Consider the following 25,617-nt stretch of genomic DNA (forward strand, 5'->3'; position numbering starts at 1 on the left):
CTTTGGTGCATGGACATCCAAGACTAGGAAGCCCTCGAATCATTGAGCCACAGGACCTGCTTGCCCAAGCAAGCTTGTACAAACTCTAAAACCCCGTTGATAGAGCTCCACCGTTGCATGCTCTGTGTGTGTGTTTTTTTTTTTTTTTTTTTTTAACTTTCACCAACTAGAGTAATACAGGCCAGGTCAGCACTTCAAACGGCAAGGGTGACAAGTAATCCAACCGTAATCCGATCTTCATCTCCTCGACCAAGTGTAGAGAGAGGCGTTTCCCTTACAACCTAGGGTCCATAGCCGGGGCCCATAGGCCTAGTTGACGTCTTAGGTCTATCTATCTAATCATTCATGTAATGGAAATTGAGACGAGCCATTTTAGTTTACCGCATGTAATCCGCTGCCCGTTAATAACCCCAACCTTACAAGAAAAACTCACATAACTGAAGATGGCAACCATTAGTTTCCTGCCAATTCCCATCCAACATATCTGCCCCGCGAAATCCAACAGCTCTAATAACGGTATTAACGACCGAAACCTTCCGGACCATCCCACGCTTTCCTTGCTCCATGGATGCTCCCACCCGGCACGGCTCAAGCAAATCCATGCGCGCATGCTCCGTCTCGGCCTCTTCTTCGACGCCTACTCGGCCAGCAGGCTCCTCACCGCCTCTGCGCTCTCTACTTCTCCAAGCCTCGACTACGCCCACCGCGTGTTCGGCCAAATTCCCCAACCAAATCTCTATTCGTGGAACACTCTCATTCGCGCCCACGCTTCCCTTTCCGAACCCACGCAGAGCCTTCTCATCTTCTCCCAAATGCTACTCCAAGGTGTCCACACACCCAACAAATTCACCTTCCCTTTTGTGTTCAAAGCTGCTTCGGAGCTCTCCGCTTTAAAAGAGGGAAGAACAGTTCACGGAATGGTTGTTAAAAGTGGGCTCCATTCGGATGTTTTCATCCTCAATTCTCTTTTTCATTTTTATGCTGCCTGCTCGAATTTGGATCTTGCTCACCAGGTCTTTGTGAAAATTCCTCAGAGAGATGTCGTTTCATGGAATTCTATGATTACTGCTTTTGCTCAGGCAGATTGTAGAGAGGAGGCGTTGGAATTATTTTGGAAAATGGAGTCTGCAGGTATGAGGCCGAATGAGGTGACAATGGTGAGTGTCCTTTCTGCTTGCGGAAAGAAAGGCGACTTGGAGTTTGGGAGGTGGGTCCATTCTTATATCGAGAGAAACAAGATTGGAAGGAGCTTAATTTTGAGCAATGCCATGTTGGATATGTATTCCAAATGTGGGAGCTTGGAAGATGCATGGAGGTTGTTTGATGAGATGCCTGATAAGGATTCTTTCTCGTGGACAGCAATGCTTGTTGGATGCGCAAAATCAGGAGAATTTGAGGCTGCTCGACGTCTTTTTGATGCAATGCCTAGATGAGATGTTGCTTCTTGGAATGCCCTGATCTCTGCCTATGAACAGGGTAGCCAGCCTAAGGAAGCTCTAGCCATCTTCCACAAGTTGCAGCTCTCTGCTGAGGCAAAGCCCGATCAGGTCACACTTGTTAGCACACTCTCAGCTTGTGCCCAACTGGGTGCAATTGATTTGGGCAGATGGATCCACACATACATGAAGAAGCAGTGTTTCGGGTTGAATTTCCATCTCGCGAACTCCAAGTGTGGGGATCTAGAGAAGGCACTTGAGGTGTTTTGGTCCATTGAATGGAAAGATGTTTTCGTTTGGAGCGCAATGATTGCCGGGTTGGCGATGCATGGGCGTGGTGAGGCTGCAATCAACCTCTTCTCAAAAATGCAAGATGCCAAGGTCAAGCCCAATGCCGTAACTTTCACCAATGTCCTGTGTGCCTGTAGCCACTCAGGGCTAGTTGACATGGGTAGATTATATTTTAATCAAATGCTGCCTATCTATGGGATTGCACCTAAGGTTGAGCATTATGGATGCATGGTTGACATCCTTGGCCGTGCTGGACTCTTAGAAGAAGCTGTGGAATTGATAGAGCAAATGCCGATGGCTCCCCATGCTTCTGTGTGGGGAGCATTGCTTGGTGCTTGTAGGCTTCATGGAAATCTTGAGCTAGGTGAGCAAGCTTGTAAACGTCTCCTTGAGTTGCAGCCTAGGAATGATGGAGCATATGTGCTTTTGTCTAACATATATGCCAAAGTTGGGAAATGGGATGAAGTTACAAGATTGAGGAAGCTGATGAAAGATACCGGACTCAAGAAAGAGCCCGGATGCAGCTCAATAGAGGTCGATGGTGTCATTCATGAGTTCCTAGTAGGAGACATATCCCACCATCTATCAGACAAGATCTATGCAAAGTTGGATGAGATTGCTTTGAGATTGAAATCTGTGGGCTATGTGCCAAACATGTCACAGATCTTGCAGGATGTTGAAGAAGACAATGTGAAAGAGCAAGCACTATATCTCCATAGTGAGAAGTTGGCAATTGCATTTGGGCTTATTAGCACGCAACCATCCACTCCCATTCGGATTGTGAAGAATCTCCGTGTGTGTGGGGACTGCCACTCAGCTGCGAAGATCATTTCTAGTGTTTATGATAGAGAGATAATTTTGAGAGATCGGTATCGGTTCCATCACTTCAAGGGAGGGCATTGTTCTTGTATGGATTATTGGTGAATTTGGGTTGAGTTTAGCTGCAAATTTGATGGAGGGTCAATCAAGAAAACTCTTGTTCAGTCAGCCTGTGGTAATTCCATTGAACATAACACAGTAATTAGCAACACTGAAAGAAGGGATTGTTGTCTTTTGTTTTCATGTTTGTTAATGCTCTGAAGAGATGAAAGGAAAATGGATGCAGCACTTGATATCACTGGAGCAGGACCAGCAATCTAATCTGTTTGGATGCACAACTGAATTGTATTGCAAATATTCAGTTGACTCAAGAGGAAATGGCAGAAGACTTATGATGTTTTCTAGTATTCTTATCGAGGAAGTGGCCCTCAAATCGCATCTAAGCAAGACTGCAACTCATTTTATTAGAGACTAATGACTGCATTTCAATTTGATGATGCCCGGAAATGCACTGAAAGAAGCTGCAACAAATTGCAAGATTTTGAAGCTGGAGGAGAATGCTAGGTTGAAGATATTTTGCAGCTAATCTTGAAGGAGCCAAGGAAGTTCCCCTCGATGTTGAAGCTTATACAGGAAGCTCAGCCGGTCCAATCAATTGATCTAGATGGTCCATCAGGTCCAGCGTATATTTCATGGGTTACCATGCAAAAATCATAACAATTTGAGAATTAACCAAGAGCCTATGAAATGGAAGGTGAAGATCATCTAACAATTTCAACCATCTATGTTTTTGGGGGCTCTCATGGATAGCTTATAGCCCCCTAGTCCCGAGTCCTAACCTTTTCCATCCATGGCTTGAAAAATGGAGCTATGTGAATGAAAGAAAAACCAACTTACAGAATATTGGAACATCCGATTGTCATGAGTTCTGCATGGAATCCCACCAAATGTGTACTTGGACATAATGGACTGTACAGATCGATCCACTGGACCTCCCAAGTTTCCTATGCAACTAGTACATAACTTAATAGTGCTTACCAATGTGCAAGCCTGTTCTAAGAAAGTCTATTCAAGATCCAAGTCATTCAGCAGATGGCCCCAGTGTATGTTTCTCAGCACAAAATCAGGATGTTCCAGTGTTGCTGGTGTTGTATGCTAGTATCTGTGTTAAAGTGATAAAGTCCCTCAATATACATTGATACACCACACTCTGATAGCTTAAGCTTTTGGAGTGAATGGTTGTTTGACAATTTGTTGATAGTATTAATAGAATTCTTTCTTCAAATAGTGCATCATGAGAGACTTCTGCATCCAATTATTTATTTCGAGCAATCCACCAAAACATCAGGAAGACCTATTTTACATCTATCAATGCTTTGATCACCCCTCTTTAACTCATAGGGAGAGATTAGTCAATTATTGAAGATCTCTAGCTTTCGTTTATGGGGAGTTACTGTGTTCTTCGGAAGATTATGGTGAATGACACAGCAACAGAGAAACATTAATTTAGATTAACCCGACTATTGTACTGGTTGAGCAATCCTGACCTCCGATTCATGGACAATTGTTTGTTGAAAACAGGACCATTGGATACTTTTTATTTTCAACCATCCAAAAATGTCCACTAATCCATTAGTCAGTCAATCAAAGAAGCATAGGGACCCATGATTTGGACAGTTCAATTTGACTGATTTGTTGTATTCCACGTATGCACTTTCTAAGTAAAGCTGGGAATGTATGCATGTGTGGCCATATGCTGGATTTTCCAAGGCCCACATCTGAAACCCTATATCATGTTCTGCGCTTTGTAATGCACATGTGTACAGTTGTACAAATAGCACCTGTGACCTGCCAACGTCTAAAAACACTCCAAGATAGGGAAGCGATCTATATATTAGCAACCCCTGTTTGTATGTGCAGAAAGAGAAGGAGCTACTTCTCCATAGATAGAAGTTGATAATTGCTGTTGTACGTCCGTAGTAGAGGTCCACCTGCACCATCTGAATGGTGAAGAATTTCAGCGTCTGTGGAGATTGCCATTCCCCAGACTGCTGCGAAGCTCGTTTCCATTGTTTATGATAGGATGAATGCTCAATGCACTCTCTTCATTGCATCTGGAAATGAGGAACACGTGAAAAATCAGAACCACTTATCAGGTGATCCTCACAACATGGATGCCGTGTCTCAAAATTCAAGCTGACAGGATCATCAGGTGAGTCACATTTGCACAAATAAATTAACATTAAGAGAAATTGATGATGGTCCAAATTATACCTTGTGAACAGATCCACCTGATTTTTGATACATGGCATCTGAACAGCTAGGATCACCAACCATACGGATTATTCTATTAACCTGTACAGTACGTGGGCTTCTCCATGAGGAGGCCATGGACATGCCTTATTTCCTGTACAAGTGATCCTGACTATTCGAAAGTTGGGTTGAATGCAAATGGTCCACCATTCTATGATTTTAATCTGCCCGTAGAACATGATCAATAGATATGGTCATTTTGACCAAATCTTCATGCCTTGCCTATGGCCTATCATAGTGGGCACCTACCACTTTCATGTAGCCGGGTGTGGAAGAAGAGAAGATATCACCGTCTTCTTTTCAACTAAAAATCTCTATTACAATAAATAAAATTGGTATTATTAATGAAAAGGGTTGTTCACAAAGCCTTTTTATATTACTTAAAATCCTAAACTCTAAATTCTTTAAATTTTCAAAATAGTAAATTTATTAAAAATAGTAATTGACTTTGAATTAATTTAAACTCTTTTGTATGACTCAAATAAATACTTTAAGCTATTGGAGGACTCTCCAAGCCATAAAATAATCTAAAATAGCAAAATTTTTAATTTCCTAAAATAGTGAATTTTGATTTAAAACTAACTTCCGAACATAACGCATTTTTAGGAAAATTGTTTGAGGCTGATGGCCTTTCACATCGACCAGCTTGTAGAGCTCACCAAGCTTTCCAACGACTTATTATATCTGCAAAAAGAATAATTGTTCCCAAAGTTATGGTTGTCAAAAGCTATGGCATGCACCAGACCCTTCGATTAAACCCTTTGCCATAATTTCTTTTGATCCTAGCAATTCATGAGATTTTGTCTCAGCTTTTTCCTACATCGCTTGTGAATTATTCCAACAAATCTAGTCACCATAAACATCGTCCAACCGGCAACTTCCACTCAAGCGTTTGTGATCACCCTTTGAACTTAGAAGCCAAAGCTCCATGAATATTCTGAAGGAGAATTTTTATAGTCGATTCCCAATTCAGCACCAGAAGTCAACCTTAACAGATACAACTCAATCCTCGATAGGAACTGAGAGCCCAAGCTCCATTCATATTCTTAAATATAAAACTTTGGTAGTGGATTGATGACTTGTGAGAGACGATTTCCAATTTCGCACAAGGCCACATTGAAAGTATGACTGACTCAATTCAGGACTGACCGAGTCAGTCTGAGTCGCCGAATCTCAGTCCATGTTTTGATAATCTGGCAAAGTAATAATTTGAACTCATGCTCTCATCACAAATCAAGTTAAACAATCCACTAGGATGGGTCATAAACAAAAAAAAATGGGATTGTTCCATCAAGGCTGTTATTGGAGAGATCGATTCTGCGAAGGAAGGTGAGATTTGCAATATGTGGAGATACAGTGTCATTCAGGCTCCTGGACTGTAGATCTAAGGCTGTGACTCTTTGGTGCCTGGAACTGCAACTAACTCCTTCCCACTTACAGAAATGGATGGAATTGTTCCATGAACTGAAGACTCGAATATGGTCGTTGGTTATTTGAGATTTGAAAGTGAGGAGAGCCAGTCCATCCATTTCATTTCGTGAAGGGGTGGTAGACTCAGATAGGGAGTTGATGACACATGAAAAGAATGACTGACCAAATTACAATCAAACTCATATGTTGAAGGTCCATTGGGTCTGCTTTTAACTCTAAAGTTCACGAGTAATGAGGTATTTATACTGAAGCTGGCCTGCAGTTTGCAAGCTCATGGTTTAGTGATCAAGACTTTTGATATCATGGGCCCCACTCATCAGGATGACTCATTCAACACTATCATCTGGATTGGCTCTCCATCTCGCCTCATGGATGACTGATATTTCAAAACTGCTTCTCATGGATAACCTTTTACGCATTAAGAAGGAAATGTAATCTTCAACTTACATGTATATGGGTTAGTATAGAATTTTGTATAAAATGCGATAGTCATTGATCAACGAAAGATATGATCTGTAGATTTCAGGATGCTGTTGAGACCATAACAGTCACAAGTGGAATACATCCGTCGACATTTATTTATGAAATATACACATGCTATTAGAATAGAAGATTTTAAGTGTTGGAATTCCAGGGGCAGCAACAAGCTTTTAGAGTAGGTAATTATTTGACATGGTATCAGAGTGAAAGGTCTCCGCCAGTATGTGTTAGAGAAGAAGCACTGTAGTTATATTGCCTGATTTTTAGCTTTAGGACAATATCGAAATCAATGTAAATTGGTGAATTTGGTTATGGACCTTTTGCATTAGATCTAAACTATCTGTTCATGGATTTTCAGAGTCAGATCTGAACAGTCTGTTCCTTGATGTCATTTTTCTTTAGAATTATTGAGCCACACTTTGGGCATTTGGACCGATTGTTCAATTTTAACCATCCTTGAGCCCATCGAGCCATTTGACCACTTTGGGATGTGGGGCGTACTCTTGTCTCAACTAGGGTCAAGTCTCACGGTCTCTTGAATGGCTGAGTTAGAATGTGGGGCCGAAAATTGTATTCAAGAGGTCTTAATGTGGTCAAGGAGTTTCAACTCATTTTTACCTTAATTTTTGCTCCCTCTGGAGCATATGATCCGGCAATCTTGATTTCCTTATTGAGATCTTTGAATTAAATGGTCAGTCGCCCTGATTGAATTTTGGATGATGAAAACATTAGATGAACAAAATTAATTACATATTAAGTTGGCCTTATCTAATGATCGAATGGTTAAATTTGAGTAATAATTAGTCTGAATAATTTGATATTTAATATTAGGTAGTCAGATTGTCTAGAATCTATCCAAATTTATCCAAATTGATTGTGACTATTTAAAGAGAATTTTGGACAGATCTGATTCATTTCGTATCAGACCAGGCTAAAATTTGTCCCTTCATCTAATAAGCATGTTCTAATACATTTGATGGCTCATATCAACCTAAAGATGGGCTAATTATGGAAATTTGATTAATCTAGTCAATATATGTAGGTTTTTATTTTTTATTTTTTTAAACAATTACCTATATTTGAGTGGAGAGAGAGAGAGGGAGAGAGAGATTATTGTTGGGAATCCTTGGAAGCAAATCTCAAATTCAGATAATATAAGGTGAAGCAAACATAAACAAAGTAATCACAAGAACACACAATTTTTTCATAGTAAGACCCTTGTATGAAAAGACTATGGTACAAAGTGACAACAAATCACCATGAAATTAATAATACAAGAGACGGATTCACTTACAATGCTTGAAAAACCTTTGTTTTCACCTTCCAAAACTTTATAAATGTTTAGCCCTTAATTGGAATCTCATAATCCCATTTACCCCCATATATATATAGTGTCACACTTGGAATAAAAAATAACTAAATCGCACAATTACGCAAAATTACATGCAAAGTTGATAGAACGTTCGATAAGATTGACAGCCATCAAGACTTATTAATTGAAGAATACTTAAAAAACTATACGAGCAAAAGCTAAAATTTAAAATTTTCTTAATATGATTGAGTGGTCTATTGATAGCATCAACATACCTTGTTTTAGTTAAATTGAAGACATTTGACAACAATGATCTCTCAATAACATTTACTAGAGGATCTAACTTGGGACTTTTTCAGCTCTCTGCACTGGAATAGATAAGGGAGATTATCAACATTGATATTGCGATCTTTACATCGTGACCATTTGCGTGGAATGATCTAAACTGTCTATTATATTTTGTTTTAATTAAAATCTAAAATGATCGCATTGACAGGTTCTTTGAAGATGGCATGGGCTAAGATTTGTGGGGATTTAAAATATTTATGCTGCATATCTCATGAAAGACCGTTAACTAAGAAGCAGTCAAACACCTCATTTTCAACTGATGTTTATTTTCCATCCAACCCATTGATAAGGTTAACTATAACTGGATGGAGGGAAAATACAAAGATTGGCTTAATCCAAAACTTTTGTAGCCCACAAATGTTTTTAATGGTCATTCACCACTGTTTCTAGTGGTGTGATCCACCTAAAATTTTGATCTACTTAAGTTTTGGGATAACGTCCTAAAGTGAACTGAAAAAATGGATGAATGGCGTGGATATACAACACTTCATCAATGTAGGCCCTACACGGTAAGGGTAACACCCACCAAGGTGTTACCCATGGCTTCTCATGCAAGAAAACAGCATACTTATAAATAAGGTTATTATTAGTCTACGAAGGGACCGAGCATCGACAGAGAAATCTACTATTTGCCGTTGATGTTTCGCAACGTAGGGACCGATTCCTCCCCATGTGCTTGTTGAACAACCTTATTCTACATCAAGATCCCAAAACAGGTGGGCCTGCAACGTAAATAATATTTTTCAACCTTTAAAATCACATGGTGTGGCCCACTTAAATGTTAAAATAACCTGATTTTCGGGACGTCCATTCATTCTGATGATAATCGTAAGATGAATGGATTGGATGACATATGAAAAATTTTAAGTACATCACCTTAAAAGGTTTTAAAGGTGGGTGCCTTCATACATGCAGCACCCTGTGGTGTGACCCACATGTTTTGATCTGCCTGAAAGTTTTAAGACATGAGGTGAAATTGGAGAGGATGCATCAGATGGACCAAGTGGATTGGATTTGAGCTCTCTATCACGGTAGAGCCATACGAAACAGTTGTATAAAAAGCTTTCCACAGGAAATCACTTCGAGAGACACGGCCTCAAGTATGATATAAGCCTATTGGGTTCACGTTTGTGAATAAGGTGAGAAGTTTAACTCATTAAAATTCAGGCAGTTCTATGTTAAGCCAAAAATAGCCAACCCACCTATTTATATGAGGATCCAGACCCCATATTAGTTGGGTCTAAGTTAAGTTTAGGATTTACAATTGAATTTTCATACTAATAATGTTGTAAATGATTTAATGTCAGCTGCTATCAATTTTGATGATTAAAAAAAAAAAATGACGAGTCCAAATTCAATTAATAAACCAGATGGTTAATGCAGTCAATACAGTATTACCGATAAACTAGATTGTTATTGGGTAGACAAGGGTAACAATGTTTTATAAAAGGGTTGTGAGGGTAAGAACATATTGGGCTAATTAACTACTTTTTCTTGAGTTTGGGCGTGATTTAGATCTAGTTTTGGATCCATGGGGAGAAATGAAATTGGGCCTAATATCCCATGAAGGCCCTTGTTAGGTCAATAATTGGTGATTCATTATCAAATTATTAAATGATGAGAGAGAAAATTGTGTTAAGAGATAATTATGAAAAACCACCTACTTTTGTTCTAATTTCCAAAACATGCGTGCTTTTAAAATATCATTCGGTTTCGTGATATTACCCTTATCGTTTGGGGTGGATATGTTAAAGCGTCTATGGAGCCCACCTTTATGTATATGATTAATCGATGCCATCCATCCATTTTCTAAACTCATTTTGCGCCATGAGCCCAAAAAATGAGCCCGATTTGAATCTCAGGTGGGACCCAGGAATGTTTCAGTGGGAATTAATCTTTGGATCGTGACATGGATTTATTTGCTGTGGTCCACTTGGGCATTGCATCTGTTTCATTTTTTGGGTCATGCCCTAAAAGGACCTAGAAAAACGGATGGACAGTGTAGAATTCTCACAAATACCATGGTGGCCCCACCGACCTCTTGACCCAAGTCTGGTAGCAGAGTAGGTGAGACCTTGGCTTTCCTAAACACGGTGCAGCCCCAATAGTAGGGCCCACCTTGATGCATGTTTTATACGTCCACACCATCAAACCTTTTGATAAGATCATAGAAGCCTGGATGAATGGGAAAACAAATATTAGCTTCATTTAAAATTTAAGTGGCCCTTAATATGCTTTTAATGGTAAAACACTTATTTTTTTGTGTTTTGGTCCATCTAAAATTTGGATCTGCTTAATTTTTTGGGTCAATTCTTTAAAATGATCTGAAAAGGCAACAGGTAAAGAGGCTGAGTGGCTAAGGGATCTTCTATTAGAAATTCATTTCTGTGTAAAGCCTATATCGGCTGTGTCACTACATTGTGATAGTGAAGCCACATTAGCTAGAGCCTATAGCGGGACTTATAATGGTAAGTCTAGACATATTAGTCTTCGACATGATTATGTCAGACAATTAATTCGAGATGGAATTATTGCTATTTCTTATGTGATCCTTTCACTAAACCTCTACCGAGAGAGGTAGTAAATGCTACATCTAGAGGGATGGGGTTGAAACTCTTCAACCAAAGTTCCACCAGTGATGGTAACCCAACCTAAAGTCAGAAAATCTCTGATTTTAAGTTTAATGGGTAAGAACAAGTCACTGATATGTGGAAAGTTTTTCAGCACTAAAATTATAAAACCTCATCCATAATAGATAAGTGCTGAGCATTACGATAGAGGGTTGAGTCTTAAAACTCTTAATGAAATCCAGTCTATAAGGACAAGTATCTTATAGTAACGGAGATACTGGAAGGATTTCACCTATATAAACGTAGAGATGGTGTCGTCTCTTATGAGAGTTAGGAGTTTTTCTCTCGGGATCGTTCATGAATTAGGATAAACACATGGCCATTAATTGTGCTGAGCAAGATTGTGGGAACTCTAACAAACACATAGCGAATATGTGTGTGGTATTTTCAATTCTGTTATCTAGGAATAACTGGTTCAAAGCTGCGGCTACTAGTCACTTCGACAGAGTTTTGAAATACTTACACTAAGGAAAGATTAAAATCGAAAGATATATTTCTTTATGCCTATAAGCAAATCATTCTGGCAGTATTGTTTAACCGAAAAAATATTTTAATAAAAAATCAAGTGGGGGATTGTTGCAAAAAAAAAAAATTTGATTTTAATAAAAATATTTTAATAATAAAATATAATATAATATAAAAAGTTGTTTTGAAAAAACACTTTTCTACAGGTTTTTTAGAATAGTCCCACATGGAAAAGAGAAGAGAAAAATCTGTGGTTTATATGAAGGAAGTGGAGTATTATAATATTTACTTACCTAGTCCGTGGATTATGGACCTTGCGTGTTCCAGTGCGTAGCACTGGAACACCGGCGCGCGCGCTCGGGCACGGGCTCGGTCTCGGACTCGGTCACAGGCACGGGCACGGGCACGGGCTCGGGCTCGGGCTCGGTGCGAGGGCGTGGGCATGTGAGGCAGTGTGGCTGTAAAGGCGCTAGTGGAGCGAGACGTGTGCGAGTCGCGGTGCGACTAAGTGGCTATGGCGGGTGGCTGGTTAGTAGAGAGACTAAAGGACTAAGTGAGAAATCTCTCAGTATAAATAGAGGGACTGAAAAGAGTCAATGCAGTGATAGTGAGCCATTAGTGCGTCCATCATGAATCTGTATGGCTAGCCCAACAGCTAAAACGTAGCTGTTGTCTTACATACAGATCGCATGCAGGACTTGATGGTCCATCACTTGATCAACGGCCATAAAACGGCTAGTTTTCCAACAGCTAGAAATGGCTTAATGGAATTTAAGTCTCTGGACCATAACCCCCTAGCCATCCTAGCCTATAAAAGGAGGACCTGGATGGTTTTCCAATCCATCTCAACTCACTCCAGCAAACCCATACGAACTGAGACAGCCAGCCCTTCTCTACTCAAATATTCTACTGTTTTCCAGCAACATAGCAAGGCTTAAACCTTAGCTTGAAGAACAGACCAGTGGTGTAGTCTAGAACGGTTCAACTGAACCAGTAGCTGAAGATTTGAACTGACCAGTGCAGAAGTTTTTCTCTTCTTTTCTTATTCTTTTGGCATTTTTTCCTTTATATTGTAATACTGCCAGAAAGTGTGTAATTGAGTTCCATTTGATGGGCCTTCGTATTTGCTGAACGCAGACCCACACCAGGCTCGTCGTATCCTAGAAGCTATTTGCCTGTAACCTACCAGCATACTCAATTCACTTGAGTAGGGGCAAATAACGCTTTAAGGACAGCGTTTCAGACGTACTTCAGCCTATCCTGATTTCTAATTATTTTGCACTTTTCGGTTTCCATATTATACAGAACTACATTAATCTGTATAAAATCCAACAGGCACATAGCTTTTTTGATTACTGAATTGCTTGCTTACAGAATAAAGAAGTCATTCCCTCTGTTTTACATGAATGCAAGTTACTATCCACTTACAATGCAAACCCAATATTATTAATAAAAACCTTCCACTTCTATTTCACTGGATTCGATTTTCCTTTGGTTACAGGAATTTTGACTCCTAACATGGACAAATGAAAAGCATCACGTGTTCTTGTCCTTTCAAAAGCATACATGTAAGAAGCATATACCACGCTTTTTCATTGTGTGACATCATATATTACATTTGCGTCCTATTTCACTTCTCTTATTTCCTCTCTTTGTAAACCCCATTCCCAAGAAACAAGTCCCTTAGGGCCCGTTTGGTCAGCGGATTGGAAGGGATTGGATGGGTATTGGAAGGGATTGGAGGTTAAATCCCGGGATCGGCTGGGCGTGCCAAACAGACTGGGTGTTCTGATCCCGGGATACAGCAATCCCATGGATCTTAAGACAATCCACTGACAACACCATCATTACCTTTAAATCCCATCCAATCCACCCTAATTCGTTCAAATTTGTCTGGTCGTGTTTGGTTTGAGGGATTGGAAGGACATCATATATTACATTTGCGTCCTATTTCACTTCTCTTATTTCCTCTCTTTGTAAACCCCATTCCCAAGAAACAAGTCCCTTATGTCATTCATTTCCATGACAACATCTCCCATCTCCATTCGTTCTCTCAGCGATTCCGCAGAGCATGCAACTCCAATTCTAACTACTGAAACCAAGCAATCATGCATTTTACTCCTCACGTCTCTATCATTTTCAACATTAAGGATATGTTCTTCTTCATTTCCTTTTTCTCTACCATTTCCAACATTAAGGATATGTTCTTCTTCATTTCCTTTTTCTGAAAGCAATTTTGGATCCACAATCTCCATTACTTGTTCTGGAAGAGCCATCTTAGCGAATATGTGAAGGCTTAGACCATTGCTAAACATGTCATCAGTGGGTCTCTTTCCTGTAAACATCTCTAACAAAAGGATCCCATAACTGTAAACATCTCCATGCGAAGATGCGTCACCACCCATACCATATTCTGCAAGCGAAACAATTCCAGTATTCATTTAAAAGGTACCAACCATTTAAATACTAGAAAAGAAATTGAGATTGACAAGGAAGTTTATATCTAAATTGCTTTAGTTTGTTATGAGGCATCCAACCAAACAAACGCACAAGGCCTAAAACTGGATGATCCCACTCATCTGATGGGCCCAGCAAGGATAGAACCCATGGCCCAAGAACCATGCTGGCCGGATTATTCCAGCTATCTGGCTAGAGGTTTCTTCTACAAATAATATGCTACATTAGGCAACTCCTCTCAACTGTCTATTTTTCTAATCTAATCAATCAGGTTCTGATTTCCCACCCAACTGATATGAATTTTGGGCCATGGTCCTCAACGGTTGGGCTGTTGGTTGAATGGCCCACATCAGGTGCATGTTTCATTGGTCTGTTTATTTATTAATTTACTTAGTTAATGGCGAGGATCGTGCCTGGCCCACCAGGCGAAAACTTAAAAATTAGCCTAGCCTGAACAATGGCAGCCTTGACCAAGAAGGTAATGCACTGGCCTGACTCATTGACAGCACTATGTTTTAAGCAATTTGGTATCGAGATTTGAAAAATCCAACACGACACACCCTCACTTGGCAAGTATGTGGAACATCTAGGGTGTGCATAAGCTAGTCCTAGCCAGGAAGATCAATACATTCGAAAAACAAGCTAGTCCACTCGTTCTGTGGGCCACCATTATTGTGAAAGAATGTACTGTAGTCAATGTACATGTGTGGCTAACTCATCGTGTGGGCCGCCCTGGTTTTTGCATATACTCGTCTTCATGGTTGAGGCGATTTTATGAGCTGCTAAGATGTCTCACACACATTCCAAGTTTGAAAGTGTGCTGCATGTGTGTGAAGGTGCAGATGGTGATGGGTGCAGGTAGGGTTAGCAAATATTGTAAGTTTTGTCAGGGTATCTATGATATATAAAACTAGAAAGATCTCCCAAGAAAGAATAAACAAAATGCAAGTAGGCTTACCTGGTGCAACATACCCAATCGATCCCTTTATCACAACTGTGTTGGATTGATTTTGAGAAGAACCATTAGACGTTTTAGTAAGAAACCTTGCTAGCCCGAAATCGCCCACATGTGCATTCATATCTTCATCAAGTAGAACATTGCTCGGCTTCAGATCGCAATGAGCAATCGGTTGTTGGGAACCTTGATGAAGATAATCCAATGCAGAAGCCACGTCAATGGCTATGTTTAGTCTTTGAACAAAACTCAAATTCTTCAATTGATGCGGCCCGTCTGCTTTTGGGTGCAACCACTCCTCTAGACTCCCATTAGGCATGAACTCAAAAACTAGAGCTTTGAAATCATTACCTTTGAAATCAATACTTGAGCATGAAGTTAAGATCTTAACAAGGTTCCGATGCCGGATATTCCTCAAGGCCTCGGATTCGGCGATGAAGCTCTTGGAAGCTCCTCTCTGCTGAAGATTGAGTACCTTCACTGCAACAACCTTCTCATCGCGATCCAAAATCCCTTTAAACACGGAGCCATAGCTCCCTGTACCGATCAAATTGGCCGAAGAGAACCCATCAGTCGCTTTAAGGAGCTCAGCATAAGAAACCATTAAAAATTGGTCATCAGAAGACTTCTCCGATTCAGGTTTCTTTCTTTGCTTTCTTATGAAATGAAGAGCAGCAAATAAACAAAATGCTAGAATTATAAATGAAACCACACTAATCACTGGGATTACTATCCTGATGACATGAGATCTTCTTTTCTTCTTTGAAGTTGTGATAGGGCATGCTGGCAGCTGCAGAGTCGAGATACCCCCACAAAGCTTACTGTTTCCAAGGACTGAAATTGCACTTCCATTTCTAAAGATTCCTCCACTCGGGACTTCCCCGTCCAGATTGTTGAATGATAGATTTAAATACTCCAAACCGTTAAGCTTTTCTAGATATGATGGAATTCTCCCAGACAAGTTATTGCGCGAAAGATCCAGTTCTCCAATGCCTTTTAGATTATTAAAGGTCGAAGGAACACCTCCTTGAAAGAAATTGCCCTGCATGTACAGACGTTCCAAGCTCACACATTCGCCAAGCGAGACGGGAATTTCACCCGACAGCCTGTTTTCAGAAATGTCCAACTCCGGAAGATTCTTCATGCTTCCCACCTCTACTGGAAGTGGCCCTGTTAGAGAATTCCCCGCCAAATTGAAGGAAATTGAGAGGGAAGAAAGGCTAACAACTTCTTTGGGTATACTACTGTCGAGTTTATTCTGATAAAGGTGTAATATTTGCAGACTCTGGTAGTTTCCAAGACTCGAAGGAATGCTTCCGGAAAGATGGTTTACTTCTAAATAGAGTTTGAGCATTTGAGTGATGTTACCAAGAGAGGGTGGAATTCGCCCTGTAAATCCATTTCTAGACAAGTCCAGATACTGGAGTTTCCGAAGCTTCCCGATCGTAGGAGGAATTGTGCCAGTGAGCAAGCATCGATTCATATCAAGGGCGGTTAAGCTGACGAGGTTTTCAATCCCGGGAGAGATTGTTCCGGATATCTGATTCACTGCTATGGAAAGAATCTCTAGTTGGGTTGATAGATTGGCTATGGAGCTGGGCAATCTTCCTTTCATGAGATTTGCACCTATTCCTAATACTATTAGGCCGCTGCAATTGTTCAGAGAAGTGAGGAGGCTCAAATCATCGGATTCAAGCCGATTGCCTCCAAGACCCAGCCTAACAAGATCCTTGAGGTTTCCTAGATCGGTCGGAGCAGGTCCGGTGAAATCATTGTCAGTGAAATACAGTTCGGTAAGCCCAGAAGCATTGGTTATGGAAATTGGAATATGCCCTGTAAAGCGGTTCGCACCCGTATAGAGCATTCGGAGATTAGGAAGGGAGAGTCCTAGATCGGGTGGGAGGCTTCCATGAAGTTGATTATCCGCCACGGAGAAGAGATAGATAGAAGAGAGATTGTAAAGCGAGGGAGGAATTGTACCAGACAACTTATTTCCACTTAGTTGGAGGAATTGTAAGCCGGCGATGCGTCCTAGTTCATGTGGGATGCTTCCTTCGATGCCATTTCTTGCCAGAGAAAGATGGGTGAGAGAGGAAAGATTTCCCAGCGAAGGGGAGATTCTTCCTGTGAGATTGTTAACTGAAAGACCCAATCCAACGAGCTTTGTAAACGAATCAAGATCGGTGGGAATTCTCCCGACGAGCTCGTTGTAGACAAGATCAAAGATTCTGAGGTCGGAAAGGCGGGTGAGATTGGATGGGATTTCTCCTTGCAGTGAGTTTTCATGTAGAAGGAGAACTTTGAGCCGGAAGAGGCGGCCGATGTCTTGGGGGATTGTGCCGTGGAAACTGTTGTTGAAGAGATCGATTGCACGAAGGAAGGTGAGGTTTGCTATGTGGGGAGATATGGAGCCCACCAAGCTTTTGGACCTTAGATTTAAGGCTGTGATTCTTTGGTGCCTGGAACTGCATGTTACTCCTTGCCAGTTGCAGAAATAGAGGGAATTGTTCCATGAGCTCAAAGCTCGGACTGGACCACTGGTTATGAGAGATTTGAAGGCGAGTAGAGCGAGTCGATCAGTTTCATTTCCCAAATGAGTGGCTGACTCTAACGGGGAGTTGATGCACAGGAGGAGAATGAATGACGAAACTACCCTCAAGCTCATGTGTGGAAGGCCCATTGCGTTTTGCCCTGCAAATGATCAGCTGTAGAGTGGTGGTGAGATTTATAGAAAGGAGGACGCGGATTTGCCACTGAGGATGTCGGTAGCCAACTGGTCGGGGCTCAGTGGGCCCACCATTGCGTATATGTTTCATCCATGCCATTTATCCATTTTTCCATATCATTTAATATTGCGAGGTCAAAAAAGAGATAGATCTAAATCTCAAGTGGACCCATCACAGAAAACTGTGTTTGTTGAACGACCACCATTAAAAACTTCTTGGGGCAACAAAAGCTTTTGATCAAGATGATATTTGAGTTTTTTCCCTTCATCTAAGACAGTGTGACCTAATCAACAGGTTGGATGTCAAATAAAAATTACAGTTGGCCCTATGGGGTTTTTAATGGTGGACATTCAATCACCACTGTTTTCCTGTGGTGTGGTCTACCTGAGATTTATATCTGCTTCATTTTCTGATTCAAGACCTAGAATGATCTAGAAAAATGGATGTACGGTGTAGATAAAACACGTACTTCACATGGTGGGGCCCACAGACCACCGACGACTGTCACTGGCCAAACCGCGACCCACGGAGTGTAGCAAGAGAAGTACGTTTCGCCTACGTAGATGACTTAAAAAGTTTGCTTGCCGTTTACGTTTGTATAATTCAGGCCCCAAATTCCAGTTATTCAAACCATTGACATCCTGTCCTCACCGCAGCCGTGGATGACTCATGTGAAAAGCTGGAGTAAAATAATCATTGATCTAATTCTTTTCTAGTTGAATGTGAGTCATTGAAAATGTAATCTTCTTTGTGATACGATTTGAAAATTCACCCAATGGTCCAATTTTAATAATTGAATATCGGTCAGATTGTGCAACTTATTTGCTTTTTTATTGTGACTTGGTGCCAAATGCGCCCCTAGCTTCTTAGATTCACATTGTAGCCTGTATAATGCCTTGGATACATCTATCTTATTTCATTATTTTGATAGGAATTTTGATGTAAACACTCTCTCGGGCAGGATCGAGTAGAAAAGGCCCGATCAGAGGCAGAAGCCATCAAGATCATCAGAATCTTAAAATAGACATATCTCACAAATCAGAATAAGTTACTTAACGTACCATATATGATTTTGGAGTAGGACGAGCTACTTTAGTCAACCAATTCGGATAGCGATGCCCATGCCGAATTTGTGAGATTCTATCATATCGACGGTTGAATTCCATCTTTAGTTCCGTTTTTACTATAAATAGTTGATTTTAATTTGATTGTAACTCTTCGCTTCAGGAGTTGTGTCCAACATGAATAGTGCCTAGAACAATTAGGAAAATAACATGGTTAAGCCACATAGGAAACTTACTATAAAAAGTAAATTTATTATTTATAATAAGTTACGAATTTCTAGGAGTTTTAGTTTTAGTTTGCTTCTGATTTCTCTCCTGTGAGCTCATTTATTTCGATGAATCAATTAAAATTTAAATTTATTAGAATTTATTTTTGTTTTATTGCTTTCTTTCCTCATGGATTCTAGAAGTCTCTGTGAGGAGTTTAGAGAAGCTCCGTGGATTCAGAGTATTTATACTTGAGGAAGACGGTGATTGACCTCATCACGTTCATCCCTGCGTCAAATGTAGAACGTGTCACAGATACATTCCTAGCATGGTTGGACCAAAAGAAGGTGGACCATAAACTAATCATAACTTTTGATCCAAGTATCGTTACGACGCACCAGACTGAGTATCATGAACCGAAGTAGCACGAGAACTCAAGGATAAGTTCTTTTAAAGTGGAGGGGACTGATGTAGAGCAAGTCGCGGACACTTTCATGTCCAAGATGGACCAGAGAAGGTTCGATCAGAGGCAAAAGCCATCGAGACCGTCAGAACCTTAAAATAGGCATGCCTCGCAAACCGGAATGAGTTACTCAATGTACCATATATGATTTTGGGGTAGGACGAGCTACTTTAGCCAACCAGCCCGGCTATGAAGGGTTACCCACGCCAAATTTGAGAGATTCCATCATATCGACGGCCGAATTTCATGTTTAGTTCCGTTTTTACTATAAATGGTAAGTTTTAGTTTGATTATAACTCTTCACTTTAAGAGTTATGTCCAACCTGAAAGGTTCTTAAAATAATTAGGAGAATAACGTATTATGCCACATAGGAAACTTACTATAAAAAGTAAATTTACTATTTATAGTAAGTTACAAATTTCTAGGAGTTTTAGTTTTAGTTTGCTTCTGATTTCTCTCTGGTATCCCTATTTAAAGGGTTGGAACTCGTTTATTTCAATGAATCAATTAAAATTTGAATTTATTAAAATTTATTTTGATTTTCTTGCTTTCTTTCCTTGTGGATTCGAGAAGTCTCTGTGAGGAGTCCAGAGAAGCTCCGTGGATTTGGAGTAGTTATCCTTGAGGAAGACGGTGATCGACTTCATCACATTCATCCCTGCGTCAAATTCCATGAAGGTTACCTCCAGCTCATCCATTGGATGAATTAGATTGCACACACATTTACCATTTTGACACTTGCATGGTGTGTAAAGGGACAGGTAAACAAATAAAAACATTTACATAGCTGGGCCCATCCAATATATAAATTAGATTGCACGCACATGTGCTACTTTGACAAATGCATAGTCTAAATGGAAGTTTATTTGAGCAAACCTCTATAAAAAGTGATAATATGTTGTCGGCATTCAAACGGAAGTTAGGATAGCATTCATCTCTATGGGCCCTATCATGCTGTAGCGAGGAAAAAGCACGAAAAATAGAAATAAATTATATAAAATTCACAATTTGATTGATGAATGAAATAAACAACTTCACAACCCTTTAAATATGGATATTAAGCAATGGGAGAGGTTTCAGAATCAAACTACAACTAAAACTCTTAGAATTTGTAACTTACTATAAATAGTAAACTTACTATTTATGGATGGTCATGATTTCCACTAGTGTGCAAGGTTTTCGGCCAAAAATAGTAAGTGTCCTATTTGGCTTCACTACACTGTTCTCCTAATTATTCTAAGCACTTTTCACGTTGAGCGCAACTCCTACAGCCCAATGGACCAATGGATGAAGAGTTAAAATCAAACTAAAACTTACTATTTGTAGTAAAAACTGAATTAAAATAGGGAAACGATCGTTGATCTAATGGTATTTCTGGAATCTGGCTTCGCAACTTGGCATAGCAGGGTTGGGTGGCTAAAGTAGCTCGTTTTACCCTAAAATCATATAGTTTAGGTCCAATAACTTATTCCGGATTGCGAGATACCTCCGATTTAAGGTCTTACAGTCCGGATCACTTCCGTCGTCAACCGGGCCTTTTCTAATCCATCTTGACCATGAAACTTTCTGCGACCTGCCCTACATCACATCCTTGATGACCCATCACTCTCAAATCACTTTGCTTAGATGATCTGATCAATGACTAAGGAATTAGATGATCCACATTAATTATATTAGAAAATATAAAATATCCAATAATGGATATCAACCATCCATCTCGTGGAGCCCACCCTTGATAGTGCATCCCGTTCAAGTCACTTTAATTGGTTGATTGTAATCGTCCAATTGGTAGTTACGGAAAGGATAAATTATTAAGAAAGCTCCAATAACTGATATGGGCCGTCCAAGTGTAAGGTCCACAATTGATGCTCCATCTCTCATATCACTTTGATTGGCTGATCCTAATTATTGGGAATAGACTGTCCATGTCCTGAATAATGGAAAGATCTAAGCGTGAATATGGACCGTTCATCACAGAGGGCACACCTTTAATTGTCCATTTATCTCAAGTAACTTTGATTGGATGACTCTAATGATGTAATTAATTGTTTGAAAAGATCTAAGCATTGATGTGGACCATCATCATGTAAGGCCTCCTTTAATTGCCCATCCTTTTTTCAAATAACATCAATTGAATGATCTCCAAATGGTCTAATTAGTAGTTTGAAGAATGGACTGAACAACTATACACAGTATGCTACAAATGTCTAAAGCATTGATGGGACATCTCTCATACAGGGCTCACCTTTGACTAACCACCTGCTTAAATGCATAATTTAAATGAAAATCAGAGATTCACCGCTAGAAATTATGACTTTGGTAGTAGAGGTGTGCAAGATGGACCCGATTCGACTCCGATTCAAATAGAATCAATGGCCTGGATCGGTTAGGGTCAGGTAGGAGCGAGCATATCCGAACGTTATTCAGATTGAGTTCAGATAAGTAGCAAATCCGACCGAACCGAACCAAAATTTGATCTGTTTGGATCCGATCTTAACTGATCCGATTCAATCCGGTGTGATTTAACGGTGGAAATCAATACTTATACTTTTTCCTATGGTATGGTCTACTTGAGCTTTGGATATAAATCAATTTTGAGTTCAACGACTAAAATGATCTGAAAAAATGAATGGACGGCATGGATAAACCACATGCATTCACGGTGGCCCCACTAGAGTTTACTAAGATAAGTGCTATCGAGCACTTGCGTGCACACCACTGCAGTGAGACAGTTACAGGTTGAGTAATGAGACTCGCTAATGAAGAGTGAAGTTACGTCAACAAGTTCCGTGGGCCCCTCCATGATGTATGTTTTATACCCACACCTTCCATCCATGCGGAGAGATTATCTTAGAGCGTGTTTGGGCGGTGGGATTAGAAGGGATTAGGTGGGATGGGATTCAAAAAAACATAATTACTATCCATGGTAGGGATTCTCTCCTATTGCCATGGGATAAGATTAATGTCATGTTGTGTTGGTAATATGGTGGTACATTGAATGGATATACCCACCATCATTTGAAATTACTGAGAATAATAAGCATGTGTTATATCTAAACTGTTCATTTGTTTTGTAACCTCATTTTTTGGCATGGGCCTAAAAATGAGGTAGATCCAAAACTTATGTGGGCCCAAAGAAGTTTTCAACGGTAAGTATTCAATCCCCATTGCTTTCTATGGTGGGGGTCCACTTGAGCTTTAGATTTATCTGATTTTTTGGCCCATACTCTAAAACAATCTCAAAAAATGGGTGGACGGTGTGGATATAGCCCACACATCATGGTGAGACCTACACAACTTGCTAGCATTGAGTAAAATTGGCACAGTGTTCACTCCCCAAGTATAGGGTTGTGATGTAGTAATAAACTCGGTGAGACCGAGGTCGAATCCCAAGGGACTGATACCTGTACGTTATCAGAAACTAAGTAGAACGAGAACTAGATTAAGATGAAATCTAAATCGAATGATTTTTGAGGAATAATAGTGAAATATTACTCTAAAACTTAAGGAATTCAGAAGAAGGAAACTAGGGATTTAGAGGATCCACTTGTAGAGATCAGGGAGATCTTATGCCTGCATCAAGAATCATGGAAATCAACTGAACTTTACTTGATCTAGTTTTCACGAGATGAAAGGTATATGAATTAGAATAGATTCCATCACCAAACCATGCCCAGGAGACAAAGCAAACAATAGAATTAAACTAATTACCAACCAATCAACAATGCATGAAGGTTAGGAAGGGTACCGTCATCCGACCATGCCCATAAGACGATAGTGAACAACAGGGCTTCCTGACGTCATAAACATCAAAAGGAGGAAGAAATACTCAAAGCCATCGCAGATCTATTGTAATTTCAGTCACAACAAACCATTAAAAAAAACTGAAAGTATTCCTTTTAATTGAATAAAATCAACATCAGTCATTCTAAAAAAAGAGGCACAAGCAAAATCTCTCCCATTAGACTACGAGCTTCACCTCTTAGCCCTAGCTAAGAGGTTTAGCCACACATAAACATGATTAGGCTAAATCTCAAAAAGAAAAGAAAAGAAGAAGAAGAAAACAAACAAAGAATAGGAAAAACAAACAAACTCTCTCTCCTGTGCTTCACGTCCTAGCTGTTCCCCCAAAACTCCCCCCTCTCCAGCTCTCCTAGGACGTTTTTATAGCTACTAGGGCCGGTGGAGAAGCTGTCGCAGCAGCTACACACGCGCAACGAAAGCTTTTTCGCAGCAAACTTCGGAGCCTTCAAACTTGCCACTTTCCTAGCTCAATTTTCAAAGAAACACCATCCCTTAGGACATTTTTGAGTACTCTACATGATAGACGGTTCAGATTTACCATATGATGAAAGATGGTGGGCCACAACCGCCTGAAAATTCAGATTTTTACGGATGTGCGAAAGCTTCCGCACCTCGTCTCTGTCGTGATCGGTGGGCCCCACAGAGGTATTTTCAGGGAAATCCACCCTGTCCATTGGACTGATGACGATATTTCAGTCAAGAATGGGTGGTTTTGAACATCCATTCACGAGGCTCAGAGAAGAAATCACACCAAAAATCATTTTGAACGTCGCAGGACCACCTGTTTATAGCCTCTGTATCGCGCACATGTGCAGGCATGGGTGTAAAATTTTAGCAAGGTTTTGTAGTATTCGAGGCCCTCTACACGATGGACTGCTTGGATCATCCGAAAAGTTACTCTGTGGGGCCCACTAGCGTCCACAAAACGGACGCCGTCCGTCCGTTACGCAGTGCAAAAACGGCTGCTGCCGTTTTTAGAAACAGACGCGGGTCAGCGCCTGCTGACCCGCTAACTCGGCTCGGTGCGCGGCTGGAGTGCACAGTACCGTGCACTTGTAAAGACAGATGGGGTCCATTATGATGTATATGTAAGATCCGATCCATTCATTTGTTTTGTCAGCTCATTTAATGAGTTGAGCCCAAGATTGAAGCATTTTTAGATACCAGGCGGGCCCCAAATCACTGATTTATGGGCTGATCTGTCTGTTGGACCACTTCCAGAGGGATTCAATGGCTGAAATTTGACGTGTACGGTTAGTTTTTGGTCCTCGAGCCATGTATAAAGTTTCGAGCCGAACAAATGATGAAAACCCAGTGATCTTCCATTCTGGCTGACTTTCAGGCCTTTGAGCTTCAGTTTCTCAATTTTCGCGGACCTCTGGTGTGTAATTCCGTTGATCTTGGTCCCCTAAAGTCCGTCCCTTGCCGTTGGTGTCATCGGAGCATTAAATTCATGCTTTAAGCACCCTTTTTCAGTCCGAGCTCCTAATTACACCCTGCAACAAAAACACGATTAAAATATAACATTAAGCATTAGCATGTACGTAAAATCAGGTACTAATCAGGGTCTAATATGCAATATTCGACCCTCATCACACAGAACCCGATGCAACTCAATCTAATCTAATTCCAAGCTTTTCCATTCTTCCCAAACATGGAGTGGAATTGGCACGAGACCAGATGAATCCCATCCCACCTAATCCCTTCTAATCCCACCGCCCAAACACGCCCTTAGGGCAATACCCAAAGATCGGGTTAAATCCAAATCTCCAGTGGACCCCAGAAATGAAAAAAGTGGGACAGTGACGCCCACCATTGCAAATTTCTAAAGGCCAGGAAAGTTTTAGATCAAGCTAATATTTGTGTTTTCTCTTATTTCAAGTCTTTTTTAACTTTTGAACAAGTTGGATTTCAAATAAACATTATGGTGGGCCTTAGGATAGTTTCAATGGTAGGAATCACTTTCCCTGTTGTTTTCTTTAGTGTGGTCCACTACAGATTTTTATTTACCTCATTCTTTGGTTCATTCCCTAAAATGATATCTAAAAATGGATGAACGGTGTGGATATAACACATACATCATAGTGGGGCCCACGGAACTTGGTGACGCATGCCAACTCAACCCATCACCTTATCTAATCCGCGTGATAGGCGGTAGCCCGTAGCCCGTGGGCATTTCTTGCCCATCACGTCAAGACACATGTCGTGCAAAGAGGAGTAGAGATAGGCGTCGAGCTCCGAATTGTACGAACGGCTCAAATGAGATCAAAGTTACATGGCCCCCACAGTTATGTATTTATTACATCCACAACGTTCATTCATATTTTGAGATCATTCTGGAGCATTATATATATAAAAAAACAATCATATCCAATGATCAACTGGACCACACCACAAAGAGCAGCGAGAATAATG

The 25,617-nt window shown here is 40.4% G+C and overlaps 1 protein-coding gene and 1 pseudogene across 1 annotated transcript; one reads left to right on the forward strand and one right to left on the reverse strand.

The window, feature by feature from the left end:
* Positions 1–443: 443 nt before the first annotated feature.
* LOC131244321 (pentatricopeptide repeat-containing protein At2g29760, chloroplastic-like) lies at positions 444–2,718 on the forward strand (annotated as a pseudogene).
* Positions 2,719–13,454: 10,736 nt separating this feature from the next.
* On the reverse strand, positions 13,455–17,621 carry LOC131243991 (probable LRR receptor-like serine/threonine-protein kinase At3g47570). The gene is made up of 2 exons (XM_058243654.1): positions 14,941–17,621; positions 13,455–13,938 (listed from the first exon to the last, which is right to left on the reverse strand). Exons 1-2 carry the CDS (start codon positions 17,615–17,617, stop codon positions 13,487–13,489), a joined length of 3,129 nt encoding a protein of 1,042 aa, XP_058099637.1. The 5' UTR covers positions 17,618–17,621; the 3' UTR covers positions 13,455–13,486.
* Between the last annotated feature and the right edge of the window lie 7,996 nt (positions 17,622–25,617).

Source organism: Magnolia sinica, chromosome 4 (assembly GCF_029962835.1).
Source record: "Magnolia sinica isolate HGM2019 chromosome 4, MsV1, whole genome shotgun sequence".
NCBI lineage: Eukaryota > Viridiplantae > Streptophyta > Magnoliopsida > Magnoliales > Magnoliaceae > Magnolia > Magnolia sinica.

What these genes read in the sequence shown, in the direction of transcription:
- LOC131243991 (XM_058243654.1), bottom strand. Translation starts at nt 17,617, where the DNA reads ATGGGCCTTCCACACATGAGCTTGAGGGTAGTTTCGTCATTCATTCTC. An exon ending in GATTGGGTATGTTGCACCAG is followed by an intron (nt 13,939 to 14,940) that starts GTAAGCCTACTT and finishes TTTCGCTTGCAG; the next exon opens with AATATGGTATGGGTGGTGAC.